Below are 24,467 nucleotides of genomic sequence, written 5' to 3'. Positions count from 1 at the left end.
TACTGGTTAGTGGCGCACATGAGGTAGTACAAGCAGAACCACTCCCTCCACACAGGTCAGCGCAGGAGGTGGAGTGACGGCACTCAGGGAAGTGCTACAGCTGGTGGAAGGTAAAAGGGCAAACATCTATACTCAAGGTATAGTCCTGGGGTCTTAACATGACTATGAACCCATATGGAAGGCTAGAGATTTCTTCACCTCTGCAGGGGCACGCTGATTAAAGAGCTCATGGATGCTCTCTTACTTCCACAAGAGGTGGGGATAGTAAAAGTAAAAGCACACACAATTTGGTAACTCCACAAGCCAAGGGCAAGTATGTGGCCAACAGGGTGGCTAAGGCAGCTGCACAGATGGAACCCAGAGACTGTCCTGAAGTCTCAGTGGTGAGTTCTGAGCTAAGAAGTTTGATCCACAGGTGTTCCAATCACTGGTGGCCCGAGAATCATCAGAAGTGAAGGAAGTGTGGAGGAAAGCTGGATCCCAGATGCCGATAGGACCTGGATGCTGGGAGAGAGGGTGTGTCTGCCCGGAGCCCTGCACCCAACAGTAAGACAAGTAGCCCACGGACACACACGCACACACACATCCAAAATGGCCATGCTAATGCTCATAAAACGCAAGTGGTTTGCCCCGGGCGTTGCTACCCCTGTCACTAGACTAGTGAAAGCCTGTATAGTCTGTGCCCTCCACAACCTAGGTAAGGTGGTAAAGACCCCACAGAAGGTGACACCCAAGCTGCTGTATCCTTTCCAAAGACTGCAGATGGATTTTATCCAGCTACCAAAAAGTGGTACGTAGGAATACGTGATTGTGTGCACTGATCTCTTTCCAGGGTGGCCAGAAGCTTTTCCCATGACCAAGGCTACTGCCAGAGCTACAGCCAAGAAGTTGGTGAGTGAGATTTTCTGCAGGTTTGGAGTCCAGTCGCAGAGCCCACTTCACTGGATAGGTAAAGACCTGAAAACTTGTCTCTCCTGGGTGTAGAACAGTTCATGCACACCCCTTACCTTTCCCAAGTTAGTGGTAGGATTGAAAGACTAAATGGCACTCTTAAGTTAGATATCCAGGAGGCCATGGAAGTAACAGGGAAACACCAGAGAGAGAGTCTGTAGCTTGCTACGACAGTCCTTTCCAAGTCCTGCTGACCAGTACCACGTCTGTGAAGCTAGAGGGAAGCCAGCATGCTTCCACGCTTTCTTTTGCAAACTTACTTATTCTTCTTGTTAGGTGGTCTCTTCTGGCAGACTGTATGCCCAGGGTCACCCCAACCATGACTATCACTGTAACTATAGGGCTGACCAGGATTCCCCCAGGGTAGGAGACTTTACCTACGGTTGTTGCAACAAGACAATTACCTTCTTCAACATCGACAGTACATGTAGCCCTGTATTAGTAGTGTCTGATGTGTACTGGATTTGTGGGGATAGGAGAGTCAGGTCAGGCCTAGAGGCTGGGAAGGTGAGTGTGTTGTGATAAAAATTTGTGTGATCCCCAGGTATAAGTTTGATCGGACACATAAAGAAGGTCTGAGAGAAGCACCTAGATGACAACATTTATATAGATACAGTGGGAGCATCAAGGGGGGTCCCAGATGAGTACAAGGCCCACAATCAGATATGGGCAGGTCTAGAGTCCATTATTCCCCAGATAGCTATGAGCAAAATGTTGATTGGGTTAACTGTTTTTATTGTAATCAACAGAGATTTGTGAATTATATTGGAGATGCTTTCCAGAAACGCATGACTTTGGACATGAACCTTGCTGAGAAGGGAGGAGTCTGTAAGATGGTGGGAGCGGCTTGTTGCATGCACATCCCTGATGACATCGTCCCCTATGGATCCATTACCCATGCCCTTGAAAAGATTGACTGTTCAGGGAACTCAAGAGAAACTCTGGAGTGGACACTTTGTCCTTCACTTTGTGGTTGGGGGATTGGAAGGGTTTCCTTTAAGTGGGGGTGATATTGGGGATTGCGATTTTGCTCTTGTCACTTATTGCGCGATGTGTGGTCCCCCTCATCAAGTCCACCATGTCCCAGATGGCCGTCCAGGTGGTAAGAACCATGACAGGAGAAGTGCCAGTGTGGAGGATACTGCCTTGTTGAAGAACCAGCCTGTTAATAAACCCATAAACTGTGGAAACACAATTATGTAATTTGAGTATGCAGGCCTGTAACCCCCGAGTGGGTCTGGTGAAGAGTTAACAAGTCCAGCAGGTAAAGGCTTAGCCTACCTGTAGGCACCTGGAGTTTGAGGAGGTCACCCTGGACAAAGTTACAGGCCATGCAAGACTCAAAAGGGTGGGGGGAATGTTAAGGATATCACACTGGTCTTGGATGCCATCTTACATACTGTCAGACATTTTAAAGACTCAGCATTCATTTTACATAACTTTGTGTAGTGAAAACCAAAGTTTGGGTGGGTTCATCCCTAAGAAAAGCACATAAAGATTTAGTGCTCGCTAGCACCACCTAGGGGAAGGTTTCCAGGTGAACACCTGGGCATTTTGTTTATGTGAGGATAGCCAATGGTTCTACATTCCTTTGTGTGCTTACATCCAATAGTGTTGCATTTCCAGGGTCAAATCACCCAATAGTATTGCCCGCTTGTGTACTTGCAAGCCCCTTGCAGAGTGTGTTATGCCTTTCCATATAAGAGTTTCAGTGCCAAAAGAATAAAGCAGTCTTGAGCTAATCTTCAGAAAGGACAGTGTGTCTTTCCTGGGTTACTCCATTCCAAACTGGAAACCAGACTCATGTAATTCGAAACTCGCCTTTGCAACGTGGACGAGGATGGTTAAAGCCTTGTGTATCCAAAGACCCTTATGGTCATTTTCTCTTACAATATCAGTTATAGGGAAAGGGGATGATTTGAATTTTTTTTTTTTACTTTCATTTTTTTTCCCCTATTTTTCAGACCCCCTAGGGTACTTTAACCCTAGGTTGTCTAATTGTTCCTACCATATACTGCCATATAGTATGGCAGAATACTGGGACTTACTACACCATTTATTACAATGTGCAAATTGCACATTGTAATGAATGGTGCAAAACAAGACTGCCTTGGGTCTCTGTGTGACCCAAGGCTGTCATAGCAATGGATTGCCGCTCCCCAATGACTTCATGGGGAGCAACAATCCAAGTCTAGATGGCAGCGCCCATGCCCCGCCGGCTCTTTAATGCCGATGCTAGCAACGATCACGGGTGTTACTGATGCTGCAATATGCAGCAAACACTTAACGGCTAAGTTAGCCATCTCTAAGCACTCGCATCCTTATTTATAAGGAATGAAAAAGGCCAAAAAATTACTTTGCTAGCCCTAAAAGTAAAATGGCATGGATTTGACTTCATGGACTACTACAGTACACGGTATGACCCCCTGGGTAGGGATCTTATATGGATATGACCACCAGGAATGGGATCTTTTATAGATATGATCACCAGGACTGGGATATTTTATGGATATGAGCAATATGAGAGAGATCTTTTATAGATATGACCAGGGCTGGATTAAGGGTGGTGACTGAAACCCATGTAGTTACGCTCCTGGTCACCATAGCCGGAAGAGTAGATGGTTACAATATGGTGGTATTATTTGTTTTAAACCCTGAAAAGAAGTGGGCGCTATTATTACTGATATAATGTTTTTGTCAGGGCTGCGTTTTAGTTATTTCGTTTTTTGATTACATTTGTACATTTTCTATAGATCTCATATACAGTATATACATATATATGTACATTATATGTATGGAATGTTCCCACATCCTTTATAGTGATGTTACAATACCAGTGTTCTAGAACGATGATGTCACAATATGAAGAGTGGATAAAAGTTCTGGTTCTGTCCACACTTAGTGTGGTGATAGAGTTTGTGGAGTTAGGATTTTGCTGATCTGCTAAGCAAAATTGCAGACAAAAATATGCGCAAACGTCGCTTTACCATCGAGTCTGATATAGACAACAACGATGGCAAAAACCAGGTAAGTGATGGCCATTATTCATTTTTTTAGATGGAGAATTTCTAGCAAAAAAGTGTATTTTTAATCTGTTACTGTTCATCCATACAGTCAGAACACTATTATAGTTTTCATCCAGTGACCCAAATATAAACCTTGTTGTACCAGTATCATCCTTATTTATTGTATCAGATTTAGATCATTTGAAATTGATTTTCACTTCCTACTTGATCCCTATCAGAATTTAACATGTCTACTTTTTAAAAAAGGAATTTTGGATCTAAGGTGACCAATCACATATCAGAGCCCATGCTGTGATGCATTTAGCGGCATTGCCCATATATCATTGTCCAGAAGTAGATCCACTTCTAGAAAAACTTTTGTGATTAAAAATTGTGCAAACTTTAAGTTAAAAATTCTCTCATTTTTATTCTCTCATAGTTACTGGTTAATAAAAAATGCCGTAGGATTTCTGCGTCCGATATAGAGGACAGCAGCAGTGATGAGTCCCTCCATCAGGTGAGCGCTCACTTCTCTCATGTGTGCTCTGTAGCTCGACTTTCCATGTAGATGGAACGTTATGCGTTTTTTTAATATTATACTAACCTATAGGTTTGTTTTTTTTTGTTTATTTCTTCCAGTTTCATCCACTTCCAAGGTCTCCAAGGAGCCTTGAAGATTATGATGGTGGCTCAGGCCCTCACCTGCTCTATATACAGACAGGTATTTCATTATCTGAAACTTTTCCCAGTAAAATAAGAAATTAGACTTATTATTGATTAAAAATCGGACTTGTATAGCAGTAAATGATGATATTTGTCTTATTTTCCAGAGCCAAGTTCTCCCCGGTTTAGTTTTGTGGATTTTGAGACAGCAAGGTAATGTATTTTTATATTAACTATGCTTTATGATTCATGGTATCTGCTCACTAGGTGGCAGTAGTATATATTGCTTTTCTTCTGAGATCTTGTTACATGTTGTATGTTCTTAGAAACTTCATTATTAATGTGTGATCTTCTATATTTATAGTAACAGGAGATCAGAGCGTCCCACCAATTATGATTTCCTGAAGAATCTGTCTTCTCCAACATCCAAATTTGTGACCAACTTCCGTGGGAACAGACAGCAGCTTACAAGACGTCTGTATAAATTTTATAACAGAACCGTCTTTGAGAACCAGGTATACAATTGTAATATAGAGCCAGTGCAGGGTAAAATGTGCACACAGTGAATGATGGGTCAATGTGTCTTGTATCTCTGTCATTTCTATATTTTCTCCTTCTGTCCTGTAGCTTCCTGCATCCATGGATATCAGCTGGAATAAAAGGCTGGGAAGAACATCTGGTCGCACCGGTTACCAGCTGAATAATGGGGAGCGCGAAGCCTTCATACAATTATCAGATAAAGTCTGTGATTCTGCCGGTAGGTCTCACATCAGGTAGAAGTTAGAGATTTGCTGGAATCTTCCATGTAACTTTACAAATGACTAAAAGTAACTCCTCCTCTTTCTGCAGAACGACTTCGAGACACTTTGATCCATGAACTGTGTCATGCTGCCTGCTGGATCCTAGATGGAGAAGTAGAGCCTGGCCATGGCTGGCTGTGGGAATCTTACTGCCAGAGAGTGGCACAGATTCTCCCTGATCTTCCACCCATCACAGCGTACCACAACTATGAGATCCACTACACCGTGATCTACCAGTGCACAGGGTGCCAAGCCAGGTAACTGCCAACTTTATGCCACCATATTACATTTACCATAGACAGACTGGTGGCTCGTTCTGGGATGGTGTTCATCTATCTCAGGCATCTTGCACTATTTTTTGAATATATATAATGTGTTAGTTACTACCACTGCTTCCTTTTCTGTCAGTGGTTTCTGCAGTCATACATGTAGGAAATTTCTAAGAGATTTTGGACATGTTTTTTTTAAAATTTGTTCTTTATTTGATATTTACCTCTTTAGTTATGGACGATGGACGGCCTCTTTAGACACTGAGAAGTATAGCTGTGGTTACTGTAAGAACCGGCTGGTTCTTATAAATCCCACCTGAAAACCACCATCAGTGACCATCAGGCTCTACCATCAGCCAGAGCATAGACCCGGCCAAGAAGGCACCACATGAAGAAGTCATAAAGACCTGTGGTACTTTCCACCAAGACATCTTCTATTCCATCCTAGGGCAGCACAGAGGCTCAGTGGTTAGCACTGTGGCCTTGCAGTATCTGGGTCCAGAAAGATCATGGACTGAGCTGCACGGAGTTTGTATATTCTCCCTGTGTTTGCGTGGGTTTCCTCCGGGCACTCCGGTTTCCTCCCACATCCCAAAAATATACTGATAGGTTAATTGGCTTCCCTCCAAATTGTCCCAAACATTAATGATGGTCATCCCTGCACAACACCAACATCAACAGCAGGAGATGGATCCATCATAAAATAAAAGATACATTTGATGATTTTAGATACAATTGATGATTTCTGTCATTTATTATACTGATCATTTACTGAAATATGTGTCTATAGAGCTTAGGCTAGAAGAGACAAAGCTGTTTTTCAGCATCTGAGGTGTTCATTATATAGGTATCATGTAAAACAAATGTAATGTATAGGAGCAAGGTATATGACATTTACATCTTCTTTAATTAAAGAAGTTAAATGTGGGGTTGGCTGTATGCTGTTATTAGAGATGGGCGAATTTGTTAAAATTCAGTTCGTCCCGATTCGCCAAACTTTTCAAAATATTTGATTCGACCCGAATCGAATCATGACAAATCACATTATAGACCAGGTATTTCCTGGCTGCAGAGAGCCTGTAGGGTGTTGTAGAACGTCAGTGCCATGCTTAAATATGCATAGGGAGCGTGGTTTGGTCTTCAAACAATGCTGTGATTTAGTATGACACGAACATAAATGCCGCCGCTCTTAGAATTTATTCACTCTTCTATTCCATGGGCACTTAAAGGGGCCAACTTGGCCAAATAAGTGAAGTGGGCAGTGTCGGACTGGAGTCCCTTAGGCCATCAGAGAAATTTTTTGGGGGAGCTACCCTTCATGAAACGCAAAAGACTACCAGACTACTCCTAGTTAAAGTCGAAAATACTTTCTGACAGATTTATTGGAAGCATCTAACATTTGATACAGAGACAGAACCAAGCTCTGTACATAACTGCAGAATTCATCCAAGCTCACTCTATATATCAGAATTACAGAAATACAGCACCAATATATGTTCCATACAAACAGAAAAAAAAGCTTATTTGGAAAAACACAGATGACATACGGGTACTGCGATTCCTAGGCAGGGAACAGGTGGTTGTAAATCCACTAACTTGTTAAAATGAGACGCAGACCTAAAGGGGTGCTAAAAAATGTCCACTGCAGCAAATCATGACTATATAGCGGTCATGCTATGACTACAAAGAGGCTCTGCGATGTTCACCCCTCCCCTCTCCATAGGAGATAGCAGCTCACGGCTGTGCACAAGGGGAAAGATAGAGCATGCTCTTTCTTTTCCCCATGTATGGAACCACATGTGTGAGGCACTGTACCGCCACTGGGAGCCTATTGTTGTCTAGGGGGATGTATATATGGACGCAAACTTGCGGCCATATATATACTTCCCCACAACGGCAGTGTGAAGTGCACCTCAACAGTATCCAATCATCACTGGGAAAACGTCCAGTTATTTGACCGTGTACTCCGGCTGTAGCTCTATGTATGACTGTATACTATGGCTGTAGCTCCATGTATGGCTGTGTACTGCGGCTGTGGCTCCATGTATGGCTATGTACTAGGGCTGTAGAGACATGTATGGCTGTAAACTGTGGCTGTTGCTCCATGTATGACTGTGTACTGTGGCTGTAGAGCCATGTATGGCTGTGTACTGTGGCTGTAGCTCCATGTATGGCTGTGTACTGGGGCTGTACAGCCATGTATGGCTGTGAACTGTGGCTGTAGCTCTATGTATGGCTGTGTACTAGGGCTGTAGCTCCATGTATGGCTGTGTACTGGGGCTGTAGAGCCATGTATGGCTGTGTACTGTGGCTGTAGCTCCATGTATGGCTGCGTACTTGGGCTGTAACTCCTTTTATGGCTGTGTCCTTTGGCTGTCGCTTCACGTATGGCTGTGTACGTCGGCTGTAGCTCCATATATGGCTGTATACTGTGGCTGTAGCTCCATGTATACACTGTGTACTGTGGCTGTAGTTCCATGTATGGCTGTGTACTGTGGCTGTAGCTCCATGTATGGCTGTGTACTGTGGATGTAGCTCCATGTATGGCTGTGTACTGCGGCTGTAGCAGCATGTATGGCTGTGTACTGGGGCTGTCGCTCCACGTATGGCTGTGTACTTTGGCTGTAGCTCCACGTATGGCTGTGTACTGTGGCTGTAGCTCCATGTATGGCTGTGTACTGGGGCTGTAGCTCCATGTATGGCTGTGTACTGTGGCTTTAGCTCCATGTATGGCTGTGTACTGGGGCTGTAGCTCCATGTATGGCTGTGTACTGTGGCTGTAGCTCCATGTATGGCTGTGTACTGGGGCTGCAGAGCCATGTATGGCTGTGTACTGGGGCTGTAGCTCTATGTATGGTTGTGTACTGGGGCTGTAGAGACATGTATGGCTGTGAACTGTGGCTGTAGCTCCATGTATGGCTGTGTACTGTGGCTGTAGAGCCATGTATGGCTGTGTACTTGGGCTGTAACTCCTTTTATAACTGTGTACTATGGCTGTCGCTCCACGTAAGGCTGTGTACTTCGGCTGTAGCTCCATATATGGCTGTGTACTGTGGCTGTAGCTCCATGTATGCAATGTGTATTGTGGCTGTAGTTCCATGTATGCCTGTGTACTGTGGATGTAGCTCCATGTATGGCTGTGTACTGTTGCTGTAGCTCCATGTATGCAATGTGTATTGTGGCTGTAGTTCCATGTATGCCTGTGTACTGTGGATGTAGCTCCATGTATGGCTGTGTACTGTGGCTGTAGCAGCATGTATGGCTGTGTACTGTGGCTGTCGCTCCACGTATGGCTGTGTACTTCGGCTGTAGCTCCACGTATGGCTGTGAACTGTGGCTGTAGCTCAATGTATGGCTGTGTACTGTGGCTGTAGCTCCATGTATGGCTGTGTACTGGGGCTGTAGCTCCATGTAGGGCTGTGTACTGGGGCTGTAGCTCCATGTATGGCTGTGTACTGTGGCTGTAGCTCCATGTATGGCTGTGTACTGCGGCTGTACCTCCATGGATGGCTGTGTACTGGGGCTGTAGAGCCATGTATGGCTTTGTACTGTGGCTGTAGCTCCACGTATGGCTGTGCAGTCTGGCTGTAGCTCCATGTATGGCTGTGTACTGTGGCTGTAGCTCCATGTATGGCTGTGTACTGGGGCCGTAGCTCCATGTATGGCTGTGTACTGGGGCTGTAGTTCCATGTATGGCTGTGTACTGGGGCTGTAGCTCCATGTATGGCTGTGTACTGTGGCTGTAGCTCCATGTATGCACTGTGTACTGTGGCTGTAGCTCCATGTATGGCTGTGTACTGTGGCTGCAGTTCCATGTATGGCTGTGTACTATGGCTGTAGCTCCATGTATGACAAGAATCCTACAGAGTACCCATTAAAGAAAGAGATGGTCAATAAGTGACATTTCAAGGTTTTTGATGTGGAAAAAAAAAAGAAAGAAAGATGGCGTTGTCTGGAATGCAGACTAGCACTCTTTTAGACTCCACCCATGTATCTGGTGGTTAAAGAAGATGACACGCCCTACCATCCTTCAGTGGTGGCGATCTTAAGACAGTTAAATTCCCTTCAGGTCCCTAAAAGTTAATTGCCTATAACTCTATTCTGTTGGCAGCCATAAAGGCTGGTTGAGGATAATAGTTTAAGTTTAGTAGCTGAGCACCCTTGAGGGGCCTGGACAGATGTCTGAGATAAACGCCGGTTGACATAATTTCATCTTATTTCAGTTCTCTGTTCGGATTATTCTTGGATGTACGACGCTGTTTGTTTGGGTATGGTCTAGTTAAAACTTATTTAATCCTAACAATTGCAGAAAAAATACTTTAAAAAGTGTTGCAATGTTTTTGGTACCTGCTTTCTGGATTTTAAAGTGTTAACGAGCATCAGATCGTGGGGGCAGCTATGCAGCTGGCCTTTGCCTGATCTGCCTTATCTGTGTGTGTCTTATCTGGCCTTGAAGCGCAAAGAAATCAATCTGTGTTAAGCAGGGGCGACAGAGTTGACAGCCTAAAAGAACTTGAAAGAAAGCATGCACAAGAACCGATGTGAGACTCCTTCCCTGCTAGCCCAGTGATGATTTTAACCCATCCCCGGTCAAGAAAAAGACCCAGAAAGAACAAGTGGATACATGTAGGATGGTCTATAACCTCCAAGCTGCCATTGAGTGTACTGAAGCCCAGTGGTCCCTAGCCCAAACTGGCAGCAGTCCTCGGGAGTGACATATTATTCAATGTTATTGATTTGGCAAATGTTTTCCTCTCTGTGCCCCTACATGAAGATTGCCACTACCTATTTGCCTTTACCAGTTCATTATTCCAGTATAACTGATGCAGATTCCCACAAGGGGGGTAAAAATCCGCCAGCCAGTACTACAGGGAGTAGATTGACAGACTAGCCCCTTACTGGATGATGTCCTTTTACAGACCTACTGTTTCTGTGCCTCCATTTTGCAGGTTTGCCAGGATGCATCTATTGACCTTATGTGTTTTCTGTTCCAAAAGGGTTGCAAAGCTTCCAGAGACAAACTCCAGTACTGCCAGGAGAAGGAGATCTTCCTAGGCCATCAGGGCCGGATCATAGGCGGGGCTCCCGGGGCCCCCACCACTTAGCCCTTTAAAGGGGCCCCCACCAAATGTGGGCGATTCGGGCGGTCACACGACCGCCCGAATCGCCAACAGTGTAGTTGGCTTCGGGCTCCCCGGCCGATTCGCGCGATGCTCCTCACTTTCGTCTATGGCAGAGCGAGGGAACAATAAGTTCCCTGCTCTGCCATAGACGATCGCATATAAACAAAGATGGCGGCCCCCTGCCGCTAGCGGCGCAGTGCGTGACGTCTCAGCGTATGACGTCACGCCGCCGCAACGACGCCGCGCTTCCTGTAGCAGGGTGCCGCCATCTTTGTTTACATCCGACACCGAGAAGGAAGATGATGACGGCGCGCATCAGGGGAACGCTGGAAGGTGAGAACAATTTTAGTTTATCTGTGACTGTATATAGTTAATTATAGGGGGATTGTCTGTATATATTTATTATGTGGGGAGGGTGTTGTATAAAGTTGTTATGGGGGATTGTATGTAGTTAGTTATTATAGGGGGTCTGTATTTAGTTATAGGGGTTGTATATAGTTTAAGGGGGTATATAGTTATTATAGGGGGTGTATAGTTATTATAGGAGGACTGTATACAGTTATAGGAGTGTATAGTTATTATAGGGAGACTGTATATTGCTATAGGGGGACAGTATATAGTAATTATAGGGGGTGTATATAGTTATAGGGGGACAGTATATAGTTATAGGGGTATATAGTTACTATAGGGGGCTGTATATAGTTATAGGGGTCTATAGTTATTATAGGGGACTGTATATAGTTATAGGGGGACAGTATATAGTTATTATAGGGGTGTATAGTTATTTTAGGGGGACTGTATATAGTTATTATAGGGGGACAGTATATAGGGGGAGCTGTATATAGCGGTTGCTTGGGGAGCTGTATACAGTGATTGCTGGGGGAGCTGTATACAGTGGTTGCTGGGGGAGCTGTATATAGTGATTGCTGGGGGAGCTGTATTTAGTGATTACTGGGGGAGCTGTATACAGTGATTGCTGGGGAGCTGTATATAGTGATTGCTGGGGGAGCTGTATATAGTGATTGCTGGGGGAGCTGTATATAGTGATTGCTGGGGGAGCTGTATATAGTGATTGCTGGGGGAGCTGTATACAGTGATTGCTGGGGAGCTGTATATAGTGATTACTGGGGGAGCTGTATACAGTGATTGCTGGGGGAGTTGTATACAGTGATTGCTGGGGGAGCTGTATACAGTGATTGCTGGGGGAGCTGTATACAGTGATTGCTGGGGGAGCTGTATACAGTGATTGCTGGGGGAGCTGTATACAGTGATTGCTGGGGGAGCTGTATACAGTGATTGCTGGGGGAGCTGTATATAGTGATTGCTGGGGGAGCTGTATATAGTGATTGTTGGGGGAGCTGTATATAGTGATTGCTGGGGGAGCTGTATATAGTGATTGCCACAGGTGTCTTAGCCCAGGCACGTGGTGGCCTCCCCAGTGGCCCACTATTAAGCACGGTTAGACTCAGTCGTGAGGGGAGCCCCTCATGTTTCAGTAGCTGCAGCCAGCAATCTGCTCAGCAAGGCCAGTGAGTTGATCCTAGACCCTAGATCACTCGGTTACTGTGCAAACCCCACATACCTTGCACAGTGTCATCACCCAAGTACAGCCCAAGCACCTGAGTAAAGGCCAGACAACTCAGACTTCAGTGTGCACTCCCAGAGCATCACACTGATAAGGTGCACAGCTCTGAATCCTTCATTCTATTGCCAGTCTTCCAGGATTCAGAGAGGGGGGAAAATGGTGTTTAACCCAGATGTTGAGTTTTTTTCTCATAGATGGCTCCAGGTCTGCAAGAGAAGACCAACAGTTCCACACTGGATATATACTGGTTAGTGGCGCACATGAGGTAGTACAAGCAGAACCACTCCCTCCACACAGGTCAGTGCAGGAGGTGGAGTGACGGCACTCAGGGAAGTGCTACAGCTGGTGGAAGGTAAAAGGGCAAACATCTATACTCAAGGTATAGTCCTGGGGTCTTAACATGACTATGAACCCATATGGAAGGCTAGAGATTTCTTCACCTCTGCAGGGGCACGCTGATTAAAGAGCTCATGGATGCTCTCTTACTTCCACAAGAGGTGGGGTTAGTAAAAGTAAAAGCACACACATGTGGCCAACAGGGTGGCTAAGGCAGCTGCACAGATGGAACCCAGAGACTGTCCTGAAGTCTCAGTGGTGAGTTCTGAGCTAAGAAGTTTGATCCACAGGTGTTCCAATCACTGGTGGCCCGAGAATCATCAGAAGTGAAGGAAGTGTGGAGGAAAGCTGGATCCCAGATGCCGATAGGACCTGGATGCTGGGAGAGAGGGTGTGTCTGCCCGGAGCCCTGCACCCGACAGTAAGACAAGTAGCCCACGGACACACACGCACACACACATCCAAAATGGCCATGCTAATGCTCATAAAACGCAAGTGGTTTGCCCCGGGCGTTACTACCCCTGTCACTAGACTAGTGAAAGCCTGTATAGTCTGTGCCCGCCACAACCCGGGTAAGGTGGTAAAGACCCCACAGAAGGTGACACCCAAGCTGCTGTATCCCTTCCAAAGACTGCAGATGGATTTTATCCAGCTACCAAAAAGTGGTACGTAGGAATACGTGATTGTGTGCACTGATCTCTTTCCAGGGTGGCCAGAAGCTTTTCCCATGACCAAGGCTACTGCCAGAGCTGCAGCCAAGAAGTTGGTGAGTGAGATTTTCTGCAGGTTTGGACTCCCAGAGACTATAGAGTCCAGTCGCAGAACCCACTTCACTGGATAGGTAAAGACCTGAAAACTTGTCTCTCCTGGGTGTAGAACAGTTCCTGCACACCCCTTGCCTTTCCCAAGTTAGTGGTAGGATTGAAAGACTAAATGGCACTCTTAAGTTAGATATCCAGGAGGCCATGGAAGTAACAGGGAAACACCAGAGAGAGAGTCTGTAGCTTGCTACGACAGTCCTTTCCAAGTCCTGCTGACCAGTACCACGTCTGTGAAGCTAGAGGGAAGCCAGCATGCTTCCACACTTTCTTTTGCAAACTTACTTATTCTTCTTGTGAGGTGGTCTCTTCTGGCAGACTGTATGCCCAGGGTCACCCCAACCATGACTATCACTGTAACTATAGGACTGACCAGGATGCCCCCAGGGTAGGAGACTTTACCTACGGTTGTTGCAACAAGACAATTACCTTCTTCAACATCGACAGTACATGTAGCCCTGTATTAGTAGTGTCTGATGTGTACTGGATTTGTGGGGATAGGAGAGTCAGGTCAGGCCTAGAGGCTGGGAAGGTGAGTGTGTTGTGATAAAAATTTGTGCATTCCTTCCTCGTGATCCCCAGGTATAAGTTTGATCGGACACATAAAGAAGGTCTGAGAGAAGCACCTAGATGACAACATTTATATAGATACAGTGGGAGCATCAAGGGGGGTCCCAGATGAGTACAAGGCCCACAATCAGATATGGGCAGGTCTAGAGTCCATTATTCCCCAGATAGCTATGAGCATAATGTTGATTGGGTTAACTGTTTTTATTGTAATCAACAGAGATTTGTGAATTATATTGGAGATGCTTTCCAGAAACGCATGACTTTGGACATGAACCTTGCTGAGAAGGGAGGAGTCTGTAAGATGGTGGGAGCGGCTTGTTGCATGCACATCCCTGATGACATCGTCCCCTATGGATCCATTACCCATGCCCTTGAAAAGATTGACTGTTCAGGGAACTCAAGAGAAACTCTGGAGTGGACACTTTGTCCTTCACTTTGTGGTTGGGGGATTGGAAGGGTTTCCTTTAAGTGGGGGTGATATTGGGGATTGCGATTTTGCTCTTGTCACTTATTGCGCGTTGTGTGGTCCCCCTCATCAAGTCCACCATGTCCCAGATGGCCGTCCAGGTGGTAAGAACCATGACAGGAGAAGTGCCAGTGTGAAGGATACTGCCTTGTTGAAGAACCAGCCTGTTAATAAACCCATAAACTGTGGAAACACAATTATGTAATTTGAGTATGCAGGCCTGTAACCCCCGAGTGGGTCTGGTGAAGAGTTAACAAGTCCAGCAGGTAAAGGCTTAGCCTACCTGTAGGCACCTGGAGTTTGAGGAGGTCACCCTGGACAAAGTTACAGGCCATGCAAGACTCAAAAGGGTGGGGGGAATGTTAAGGATATCACACTGGTCTTGGATGCCATCTTACATACTGTCAGACATTTTAAAGACTCAGCATTCATTTTACATAACTTTGTGTAGTGAAAACTAAAGTTTGGGTGGGGTTCATCCCTAAGAAAAGCACATAAAGATTTAGTGCTCGCTAGCACCACCTAGGGGAAGGTTTCCAGGTGAACACCTGGGCATTTTGTTTATTTGAGGATAGCCAATGGTTCTACATTCCTTTGTGTGCTTACATCCAATAGTGTTGCATTTCCAGGGTCAAATCACCCAATAGTATTGCCCGCTTGTGTACTTGCAAGCCCCTTGCAGAGTGTGTTATGACTTTCCATATAAGAGTTTCAGTGCCAAAAGAATAAAGCAGTCTTGAGCTAATCTTCAGAAAGGACAGTGTGTCTTTCCTGGGTTACTCCATTCCAAACTGGAAACCAGACTCATGTAATTCGAAACTCGCCTTTGCAACGTGGACGAGGATGGTTAAAGCCTTGTGTATCCAAAGACCCTTATGGTCATTTTCTCTTACAATATCAGTTATAGGGAAAGGGGATGATTTGACTTTTTTTTTTTTTACTTTCATTTTTTTTCCCTATTTTTACTTTAACCCTAGGTTGTCTGATTGTTCCTACCATATACTGCCATATAGTATGGCAGAATATTGGGACTTACTACACCATTTATTATAATGTGCAAATTGCACATTGTAATGAATGGTGCAAAACAAGACTGCCTTGGGTCTCTGTGTGACCCCAGGCTGTCATAGCAATGGATTGCCGCTCCCCAATGACTTCATGGGGAGCAACAATCCAAGTCTAGATGGCAGCGCCCATGCCCCGCCGGCTCTTTAATGCCGATGCTAGCAACGATCACGGGTGTTACTGATGCTGCAATATGCAGCAAACACTTAACGGCTAAGTTAGCCATCTCTAAGCACTCGCATCCTTATTTATAAGGTATGAAAAAGGCCAAAAATTACTTTGCTAGCCCTAAAAGTAAAATGGCATGGATTTGACTTCATGGGCTACTACAGTACACGGTATGACCCCCTGGGTGAGGATCTTATATGGATATGACCACCAGGACTGGGATCTTTTATAGATATGATCACCAGGACTGGGATATTTTATGGATATGACCAATATGAGAGAGATCTTTTATAGATATGACCAGGGCTGGATTAAGGGTGGTGACTGAAACCCCTGTAGTTACGCTCCTGGTCACCATAGCCGGAAGAGTAGATGGTTACAATATGGTGGTATTATTCGTTTTAAACCCTGAAAAGAAGTGGGGGCTATTATTACTGATATAATGTTTTAGTCAGGGCTGCGTTTTAGTTATTTCGTTTTTTGATTACATTTGTACATTTTCTATAGATCTCATATACAGTATATACATATATATGTACATTATATGTATGGAATGTTCCCACATCCTTCATAGTGATGTCACAATAACAGTGTTCTAGAACGATGATGTCACAATATGAAGAGTGGATAAAAGTTCTGGTTCTGTCCACACTTAGTGTGGTGATAGAGTTTGTGGAGTTAGGATTTTGCTGATCTGCTAAGCAAAATTGCAGACAAAAATATGCGCAAACGTCGCTTTACCATCGAGTCTGATATAGACAACAACGATGGCAAAAACCAGGTAAGTGATGGTCTTTATTCATTTTTTTAGATGGAGAATTTCTAGCAAAAAAGTGTATTTTTAATCTGTTACTGTTCATCCATACAGTCAGAACACTATTATAGTTTTCATCCAGTGACCCAAATATAAACCTTGTTGTACCAGTATCATCCTTATTTATTGTATCAGATTTAGATCATTTGGAATTGATTTTCACTTCCTACTTGATCCCTATCAGAATTTAACATGTCTACTTTTTAAAAAAGGAATTTTGGATCTAAGGTGACCAATCACATATCAGAGCCCATGCTGTGATGCATTTAGGGGCATTGTGAATATATCATTGTCCAGAAGTAGATCCACTGCTAGAAAGACTTTTGTGATTAAAAATTGTGCAAACTTTAAGTTAAAAATTCTCTCATTTTTATTCCCTCATAGTTACTGGTTAATAAAAAATGCCGTAGGATTTCTGCGTCCGATATAGAGGACAGCAGCAGTGATGAGTCCCTCCATCAGGTGAGCGCTCACTTCTCTCATGTGTGCTCTGTAGCTCGACTTTCCATGTAGATGGAACGTTATGCGTTTTTTTAATATTATACTAACCTATAGGTTTGGGTTTTTTTTGTTTATTTCTTCCAGTTTCATCCACTTCCAAGGTCTCCGAGGAGCCTTGAAGATTATGATGGTGGCTCAGGCCCTCACCTGCTCTATATACAGACAGGTATTTCATTATCTGAAACTTTTCCCAGTAAAATAAGAAATTAGACTTATTATTGATTAAAAATCTGACTAGTATAGCAGTAAATGATGATATTTGTCTTATTTTCCAGAGCCAAGTTCTCCCCGGTTTAGTTTTGTGGATTTTGAGACAGCAAGGTAATGTATTTTTATATTAACTATGCTTTATGATTCATGTTATCTGCTCACTAGGTGGCAGTAGTATATATTGCTTTTCTTCTGAGATCTTGTTACATGTTGTATGTTCTTAGAAACTTCATTATTAATGTGTGATCTTCTATATTTATAGTAACAGGAGATCAGAGCGTCCCACCAATTATGATTTCCTGAAGAATCTGTCTTCTCCAACATCCAAATTTGTGACCAACTTCCGTGGGAACAGACAGCAGCTTACAAGACGTCTGTATAAATTTTATAACAGAACCGTCTTTGAGAACCAGGTATACAATTGTAATATAGAGCCCAGTGCAGGGTAAAATGTGGACACAGTGAATGGTGGGTCAATGTGTCTTGTATCTCTGTCATTTCTATATTTTCTCCTTCTGTCCTGTAGCTTCCTGCATCCATGGATATCAGCTGGAATAAAAGGCTGGGAAGAACATCTGGTCGCACCGGTTACCAGCTGAATAATGGGGAGCGCGAAGCCTTCATACAATTATCAGATAAAGTCTGTGATTCTGCCGGTAGGTCTCACATCAGGTAGAAGTTAGAGATTTGCTGGAATCTTCCATGTAACTTTACAAATGACTAAAAGTAACTCCTCCTCTTTCTGCAGAACGACTTCGAGACACTTTGATCCATGAACTGTGTCATGCTGCCTGCTGGATCCTAGATGGAGAAGTAGAGCCTGGCCATGGCTGGCTGTGGGAATCTTACTGCCAGAGAGTGGCACAGATTCTCCCTGATCTTCCACCCATCACAGCGTACCACAACTATGAGATCCACTACACCGTGATCTACCAGTGCACAGGGTGCCAAGCCAGGTAACTGCCAACTTTATGCCACCATATTACATTTACCATAGACAGACTGGTGGCTCGTTCTGGGATGGTGTTCATCTATCTCTATGTTCATCTATATATAATGTGTTAGTTACTACCACTGCTTCCACTGCTTCAGTGGTTTCTGTAGTCATACATGTAGGGGATTTCTAATTGATTTTGGACATGTTTTTTTAACAATTTTTTTTGATCTTTACCTCTTTAGTTATGGACGATGGACGGCCTCTTTAGACACTGAGAAGTATAGCTGTGGTTACTGTAAGAACCGGCTGGTTCTTATAAATCCCACCTGAAAACCACCATCAGTGACCATCAGGCTCTACCATCAGCCAGAGCATAGACCTGGCCAAGAAGGCAGCACATGAAGAAGTCATAAAGACCTGTGGTACTTTCCACCAAGACATCTTCTAATCCATCCTGGGGCAGCACAGAGGCTCAGTGGTTAGCACTGTGGCCTTGCAGCATCTGGGTCCAGAAAGATCATGGACTGGGCTGCAAGGAGTTTGTATATTCTCCCTGTGTTTGCGTGGGTTTCCTCCGGGCACTCCGGTTTCCTCCCACATTCCAAAAATATACTGATAGGTTAATTGGCTTCCCTCCAAATTGTCCCAAACATTCATGATGGTCGTCCCTGCACAACACCAACATCAGCAGCAGGAGATGGATCCATCATAAAATAAAAGATACATTTGATGATTTTAGATACAATTGATGGTTTCTGTCATTTATTATACTGATCATTCACTGCAATATGTGTCTATAGAGCTTAGGCTAGAAGAGGCAAAGCTGTTTTTCAGCATCTGAGGCGTTCATTATAAAGGTATCATGTAAAACAAATGTATTGTATAGGAGCAAGGTATATGACATTTACATCTTCTTTAAATAAAGAAGTTAAATGGGAGGTTGGCTGTATGCTGTCATGTGAGAAACAAGAAGTCCCCAACTTCACAAATACAGAATCTGTGTATACACACCACAGAGGAGAAGTGCATTTAATGGCAGATCTTCATAGAGTCAGTATGGGCAGGCGCTCAGGGCTTTTGGCTTGCAGGGGGCCCACACCCGCCCATACCCAGGTCCTATATGAAGATCCACCATCAGTCTTAAAAAAAAATCTATACTCATCTTCCGACTTCTTCGTTCCAAACCCCGTTGCTCAGTCTTCTGCTCTTCCAGCCTGAACGAATCACAATGACATGTATGCGCCGCATGGGTCCTTACACTATGACATCAAGCAGCTGCGACACCGCCACGTATGCACCTTGGCTGGAAGAGCAGAAGAAGGAGCCATGGGGGCTGGTGGGAGGAGAAGACAGATGGTGAATATGCATATTTTTTTTCTTTCAAGAAGGCCCTGCTGTGGACATTTTATTAAAAGGGAGCATTCTGGGTTGGACATTTCGTTAAAGGGAGCATCTGGGTTGGACATTTCGTTAAAGGGGGCCATCTGTGGTGGACATTTCATTAAGGGTGGTCATCTGTGGTGGACATTTCATTAAAGGATGCATCAGAGGTTGACATTTTATTAAAAGGGGTCATCTGGGCTGGACATTTCATTAAAAAGGGTGTTAGGATGGACTTTTCATTAATACGGGGCATCTGGGATGGAGATTTCATTAAATGGGGCATCTGCTGTAGACAATTTATTAAAGGGGGAATTTGCAGTGAACATTTCATTAAAAGCGGCATCTGCGGTGGACATTTCATTAGTACGGGGCATCTGCGGTGGACATTTCATTAAAAGGGGCATCTGTGGTGGACATTTTATTAAAGGGGCGCTCTGGAGTAGCCATTTCTGTAAAGAGGGGAATTTGCAGTGTACTTCTTAGTAATAAGGTGCTCTTATTTTAGTGGAAAAATAGAAGCCTCGGCTTTTATGTAAGTATTTACAGTATGAGGACAACATCAGCTGCAGAGCACAGAGGTCGGGCCAGCCAGGGGCAGCATCCACATCTCCTACACTGTCTGGGAGATCTGGTCTGGATGGCATTCGGGATGGAGGGTTTCATGCAGTTATAGGGAATGTGATTGGCTTTCTGAAATTGATGGGTTATAAGTAGAGATGGGCGAATTTGTTAAAATTCGGTTCGTCCCGACTCAATCATCTTGACATTTTGACCCGAATCGAATCATGACGAATCATGTTGAAAAACAGGTATTTCCTGGCTGCAGAAAGCCTGTAGGGCAGTGGTGGCGAACCTATGGCACGGGTGCCAGAGGTGGCACTCAGAGCAATCTCTGTGGGCACTCAGGCTGTCACCCTAGCCAAGAATTTGCTAGGCAAGACTCAAGGCCTCCTCCTGTAGTGCAAGGAAACCCATGACGTGTGGATATGGGATGGACCCCCACTTTATTTTAAAACCGTTTAGACAAGAGAAAAACATGGTGTATGGAAAAAATACATAACGTAATGGGTGAAATGGCCACAGCTTTATTTGAATCACAGGAATAAAACAATCAGAGGAGGAGTCAGGTGACATGCTAGGGGTGGGATTCCCCAACACCCCAATCTAAAGCTGCCTGACATACAGCACCTGGCCAGACATCAACAAAGGGGGGCGGCACGCTCTGGCTGCCATTCTAGCAGAGCCAGTACACCAATGACCCTAGTGAAGATAATCCATTGTGTGCTTCACCAACGTGCCCGCCCCTGGCTGCTTTTACCATTACCAGACCCTTGAGGCCACTTCCAAAGCTCAGGCTGTTCACCACCATGAGCTTTTACATCCTCTATAAGTTAAATTAGTCCACCAATAACTTGCCTGCACCTTCCACCTGACTCCTCCACTGCAAAATAAAATCTGCGACAGATAACAAAATGCCATACTTTGACTCCCATTCTATTTTTTTTTAAATACATATTCTTTTATTTATTTGTTTTTAATTTTACATCTACATTTTTATTTAAATATTTCTTTTTCTTCCATTTTAAAGCCAGGAGCATAATATTGAGAAATTTTAATCTCCAGGCAGAAACTTTAAATATATGCAACCTCCGACTCACAAAGAGTCATCCCACAGCGCTCAGGAGAGGAAAAACCCCCTGTGGAGGAAACCTCTAGGGAACCATGGCTGAAGAATTGCCCTTCCCTTGGGCTTAGGAGGATAACACCAACTTCATCTCATGAACAGTCAATTAAGAAATTTACATGATACAAGATAAACAGTGTCAAAGTTCAACAAACAGACAATCATTTTCATAGCATTATACATATAATCGGTAAATAACCAGTTGTAAATTAATGATAGTAAAGGGTGGGTGGGAGGGACATGTTTCTTTTTGTGCTTCTAGGGAGAGAAAGAGAGATACAGGACAGGGAGTGACATCTACTCCCGAGCCCCTCCCCTCTTACATCACTACACTATCCCACCCACTCTGTTCTTACATCACTACAATATCCCACCTACTCTGTTCTCTTACATCACTACACTATCCCACCTACTCTGTTCTTACATCACTACACTATCCCACCTACTCTGTTCTCTTACATCACTACACTATCCCACCCACTCTGTTCTTACATCACTACACTATCCCACCCACTCTGTTCTCTTACATCACTACACTATCCCACCCACTCTGTTCTTACATCACTACACTATCCCACCCACTCTGTTCTCTTACATCACTACACTATCCCACCTACTCTGTTCTCTTACATCACTGCACTATCCCACCTACTCTGTTCTTACATCACTACACTATCCCACCCACTCTGTTCTCTTACATCACTACACTGTCCCACCTACTCTGTTCTCTTACATCACTACACTATCCCACCCACTCTGTTCTTACATCACTACACTATCCCACCTACTCTGTTCTTATATCACTACACTATCCCACCTACTCTGTTCTCTTACATCACTACACTATCCCACCCATTCTGTTCTCTTACATCACTACACTATCCCACCTACTCTGTTCTTATATCACTACACTATCCCACCTACTCTGTTCTTACATCACTACACTATCCCACCCATTCTGTTCTCTTACATCACTACACTATCCCACCTACTCTGTTCTCTTACATCACTGCACTATCCCACCTACTCTGTTCTTACATCACTACACTATCCCACCCATTCTGTTCTCTTACATCACTACACTATCCCACCTACTCTGTTCTCTTACATCCCTACACTATCCCACCTACTCTGTTCTCTTACATCACTACACTATCCCACCTACTCTGTTCTTACATCACTACACTATCCCACCCACTTTGTGCTTACATCACTACACTATCCCACCCACTCTGTTCTTACATCACTACACTATCCCACCCACTCTGTTGTCTTATATCACTGCACTATCCCACCCACGCTGTTCTTTTAACAAGGACCATCATCTTACATCAATACCATCATCTAAATTCAGTCATGTTCCTGTTTCGCCTAAGCTCCGGTGTTGTCAGGACAATCCGTGCTCCATTCTATTTTCAAACACATCCTGGACCTGAGACAACTGGAGCAGAGAGGAGGTGTGGACATGGCTGGGTGACCATTAGAGCTAAGAATCCAGGCCCTGTGTTTCTTATTGATCAGATGATCCTGAAGAAATCTAAAATGATACACAAAATTTCTTTCTACTGTACCAGTGTCATCAGGACAGAGTAGAGAGCTATAAGTTACTACTGAAATTGCTATGTTGGCACTTTGCAATAAAGAAGTGGGTACTCGTCGTCATTTGGGCACTCGGTCTCTAAAAGGTTCACCATCACTGCTGTAGGGTGTTGTAGCACGTTGTGCCATGCTTAAATATGCATAGAAAGCATGGTTTGATCTTCAAACAATGCAGTGTTTTAGTATGACATGCACATGACAGCCGCAGTTCTTAGAATCGCTTCACTCTTCAATTCCACATGCACTTACAGAGGCCAAATTCACCAAATAAGCGAAGCAGGAATGCAACCTGACAAGGTAATGTCTGACAAGGACTGAGCTGAGGGCCAAGATCCCACTATAACATCAAAGAGTGCACTCTTTTTACACTGATATCAGATGATTCCATAGATTACTACAGAACCTGTTCTGTTAATTGCGGATACATGTAGAAACCCCCCAAAAGAGTGGAGAGGGTGTCGGCAGTAATTTTGCATTGACGTCACTGATCATTTTGCCCTTCATTTCGTCCGTCATTGTCTGCTTTCAATAATCGCTTTTCATTCCTTCTGACAGATGAAATGAAGGTGGAAACTAAACATAATGGCAACGTCATAGAGCGATTGAGGGTGGAAACAGCATTATGGAAATCACAGGGTGTTCCAGGGAGCCAGCGGTCAGTTGGCAGCAGCATGAGTAGGCCACAGAGTGACACAATGGGGGTCATTTACTAAGGGCCCGATTCACGTTTTCCCGACGTGTTACCCGAATATTTCCGATTTGCGCCGATTTCCCCTGAATTGCCCTGGGATTTTGGCGCACGCGATTGGATTATGGCACATCGGTGCTCGCATGCACGCGACGAAAATCGGGGGCATGGCCGAATGAAAACCCGACGGATTCGGAAAAACCGCTGCATTTAAAACAAAAAAAGTGTTGCGGAGGAATAGGCCGGTGAACTCGAGTGCGTTCCAATGCTCTTCAGCGCAGCAGCGCCACCTGGTGGACGTCGGAGGAACTGCCTTAATGAATCCCAGCCAGACTCGAATCCACCGCAGAGAACGCGCTGCTAGATCGCGAATGGACCGGGTAAGTAAATCTGCCCCAATGACAGAGCGTGCAGGTGGCGGCAGCAGCAGGAGGCGACAAAGTGGCACAAAGATAAGAGTGTGGAGGTGGCAGCAGCAGCAAGAAGCAGCAGCAGGAGCCCACAGGTGGCAGCAACATGGTGGCAGCAACAGGGAAAGCCACAGACTGGCACAATGATAAAGTGTGGAGATGGTGACAGAAGCAGCAGCAGGAGGCCAAAGGTCCAGGCCAATGCAGTGGCTCATTCTTCACGGTGAGCCTCCAGCGTCCTCTCGGCTGGAGTTGGACCCACCGTCATCACCGTGCGTGTCAGTCGGACCCCTTTAGTTAGAGGCCTTTGTTGGTTTCACGGTATATTTTCATGGTGTAGCACTTCCTCTGCCTTAGGAAAAGAGTGAATTGTGTAGATGGTGGTTTTAATCCTGAAGATAAGGCTGAATTGAAAGCCCCAT

At 44.6% G+C, this 24,467-nt stretch overlaps 2 protein-coding genes across 4 annotated transcripts; both read left to right on the top strand.

Annotated features, from left to right (window-relative positions):
- Positions 1-3,867: 3,867 nt before the first annotated feature.
- LOC140116730 (germ cell nuclear acidic protein-like) lies at positions 3,868-6,423 on the top strand. Of its 2 annotated transcripts, none has more exons than XM_072133168.1 (8): positions 3,868-3,978; positions 4,396-4,473; positions 4,596-4,677; positions 4,787-4,832; positions 4,990-5,134; positions 5,247-5,376; positions 5,469-5,676; positions 5,921-6,423. In XM_072133168.1, exons 1-8 carry the CDS (start codon positions 3,919-3,921, stop codon positions 6,006-6,008), a joined length of 837 nt encoding a protein of 278 aa, XP_071989269.1. In that variant the 5' UTR covers positions 3,868-3,918; the 3' UTR covers positions 6,009-6,423. The 2 variants fall into 2 exon arrangements, with proteins under 2 accessions (XP_071989269.1, XP_071989268.1); XM_072133167.1 differs by having other exon boundaries at positions 4,984-5,134.
- A 10,066-nt stretch (positions 6,424-16,489) lies between these two features.
- On the top strand, positions 16,490-19,026 carry LOC140116729 (germ cell nuclear acidic protein-like). Of its 2 annotated transcripts, none has more exons than XM_072133166.1 (8): positions 16,490-16,600; positions 17,018-17,095; positions 17,219-17,300; positions 17,410-17,455; positions 17,613-17,757; positions 17,871-18,000; positions 18,093-18,300; positions 18,524-19,026. In XM_072133166.1, exons 1-8 carry the CDS (start codon positions 16,541-16,543, stop codon positions 18,609-18,611), a joined length of 837 nt encoding a protein of 278 aa, XP_071989267.1. In that variant the 5' UTR covers positions 16,490-16,540; the 3' UTR covers positions 18,612-19,026. The 2 variants fall into 2 exon arrangements, with proteins under 2 accessions (XP_071989267.1, XP_071989266.1); XM_072133165.1 differs by having other exon boundaries at positions 17,607-17,757.
- Positions 19,027-24,467: the final 5,441 nt, after the last annotated feature.

Source organism: Engystomops pustulosus, chromosome 2 (assembly GCF_040894005.1).
Source record: "Engystomops pustulosus chromosome 2, aEngPut4.maternal, whole genome shotgun sequence".
NCBI lineage: Eukaryota > Metazoa > Chordata > Amphibia > Anura > Leptodactylidae > Engystomops > Engystomops pustulosus.
The sequence above is the reverse complement of the archived record's forward strand: the minus strand, read 5'-3'. Positions and strand labels throughout refer to the sequence as shown.

Bases quoted from the DNA above. Each gene is read 5' to 3' on its own strand.
- LOC140116730 (XM_072133167.1), top strand. From the start codon at position 3,919: ATGCGCAAACGTCGCTTTACCATCGAGTCTGATATAGACAACAACGAT. The intron at 3,979-4,395 runs GTAAGTGATGGC...ATTCTCTCATAG, and splicing joins ACAACGATGGCAAAAACCAG to TTACTGGTTAATAAAAAATG. The intron at 4,678-4,786 runs GTATTTCATTAT...CTTATTTTCCAG, and splicing joins CCTGCTCTATATACAGACAG to AGCCAAGTTCTCCCCGGTTT.
- LOC140116729 (XM_072133165.1), top strand. From the start codon at position 16,541: ATGCGCAAACGTCGCTTTACCATCGAGTCTGATATAGACAACAACGAT. The intron at 17,301-17,409 runs GTATTTCATTAT...CTTATTTTCCAG, and splicing joins CCTGCTCTATATACAGACAG to AGCCAAGTTCTCCCCGGTTT. The intron at 17,758-17,870 runs GTATACAATTGT...TCTGTCCTGTAG, and splicing joins GAACCGTCTTTGAGAACCAG to CTTCCTGCATCCATGGATAT.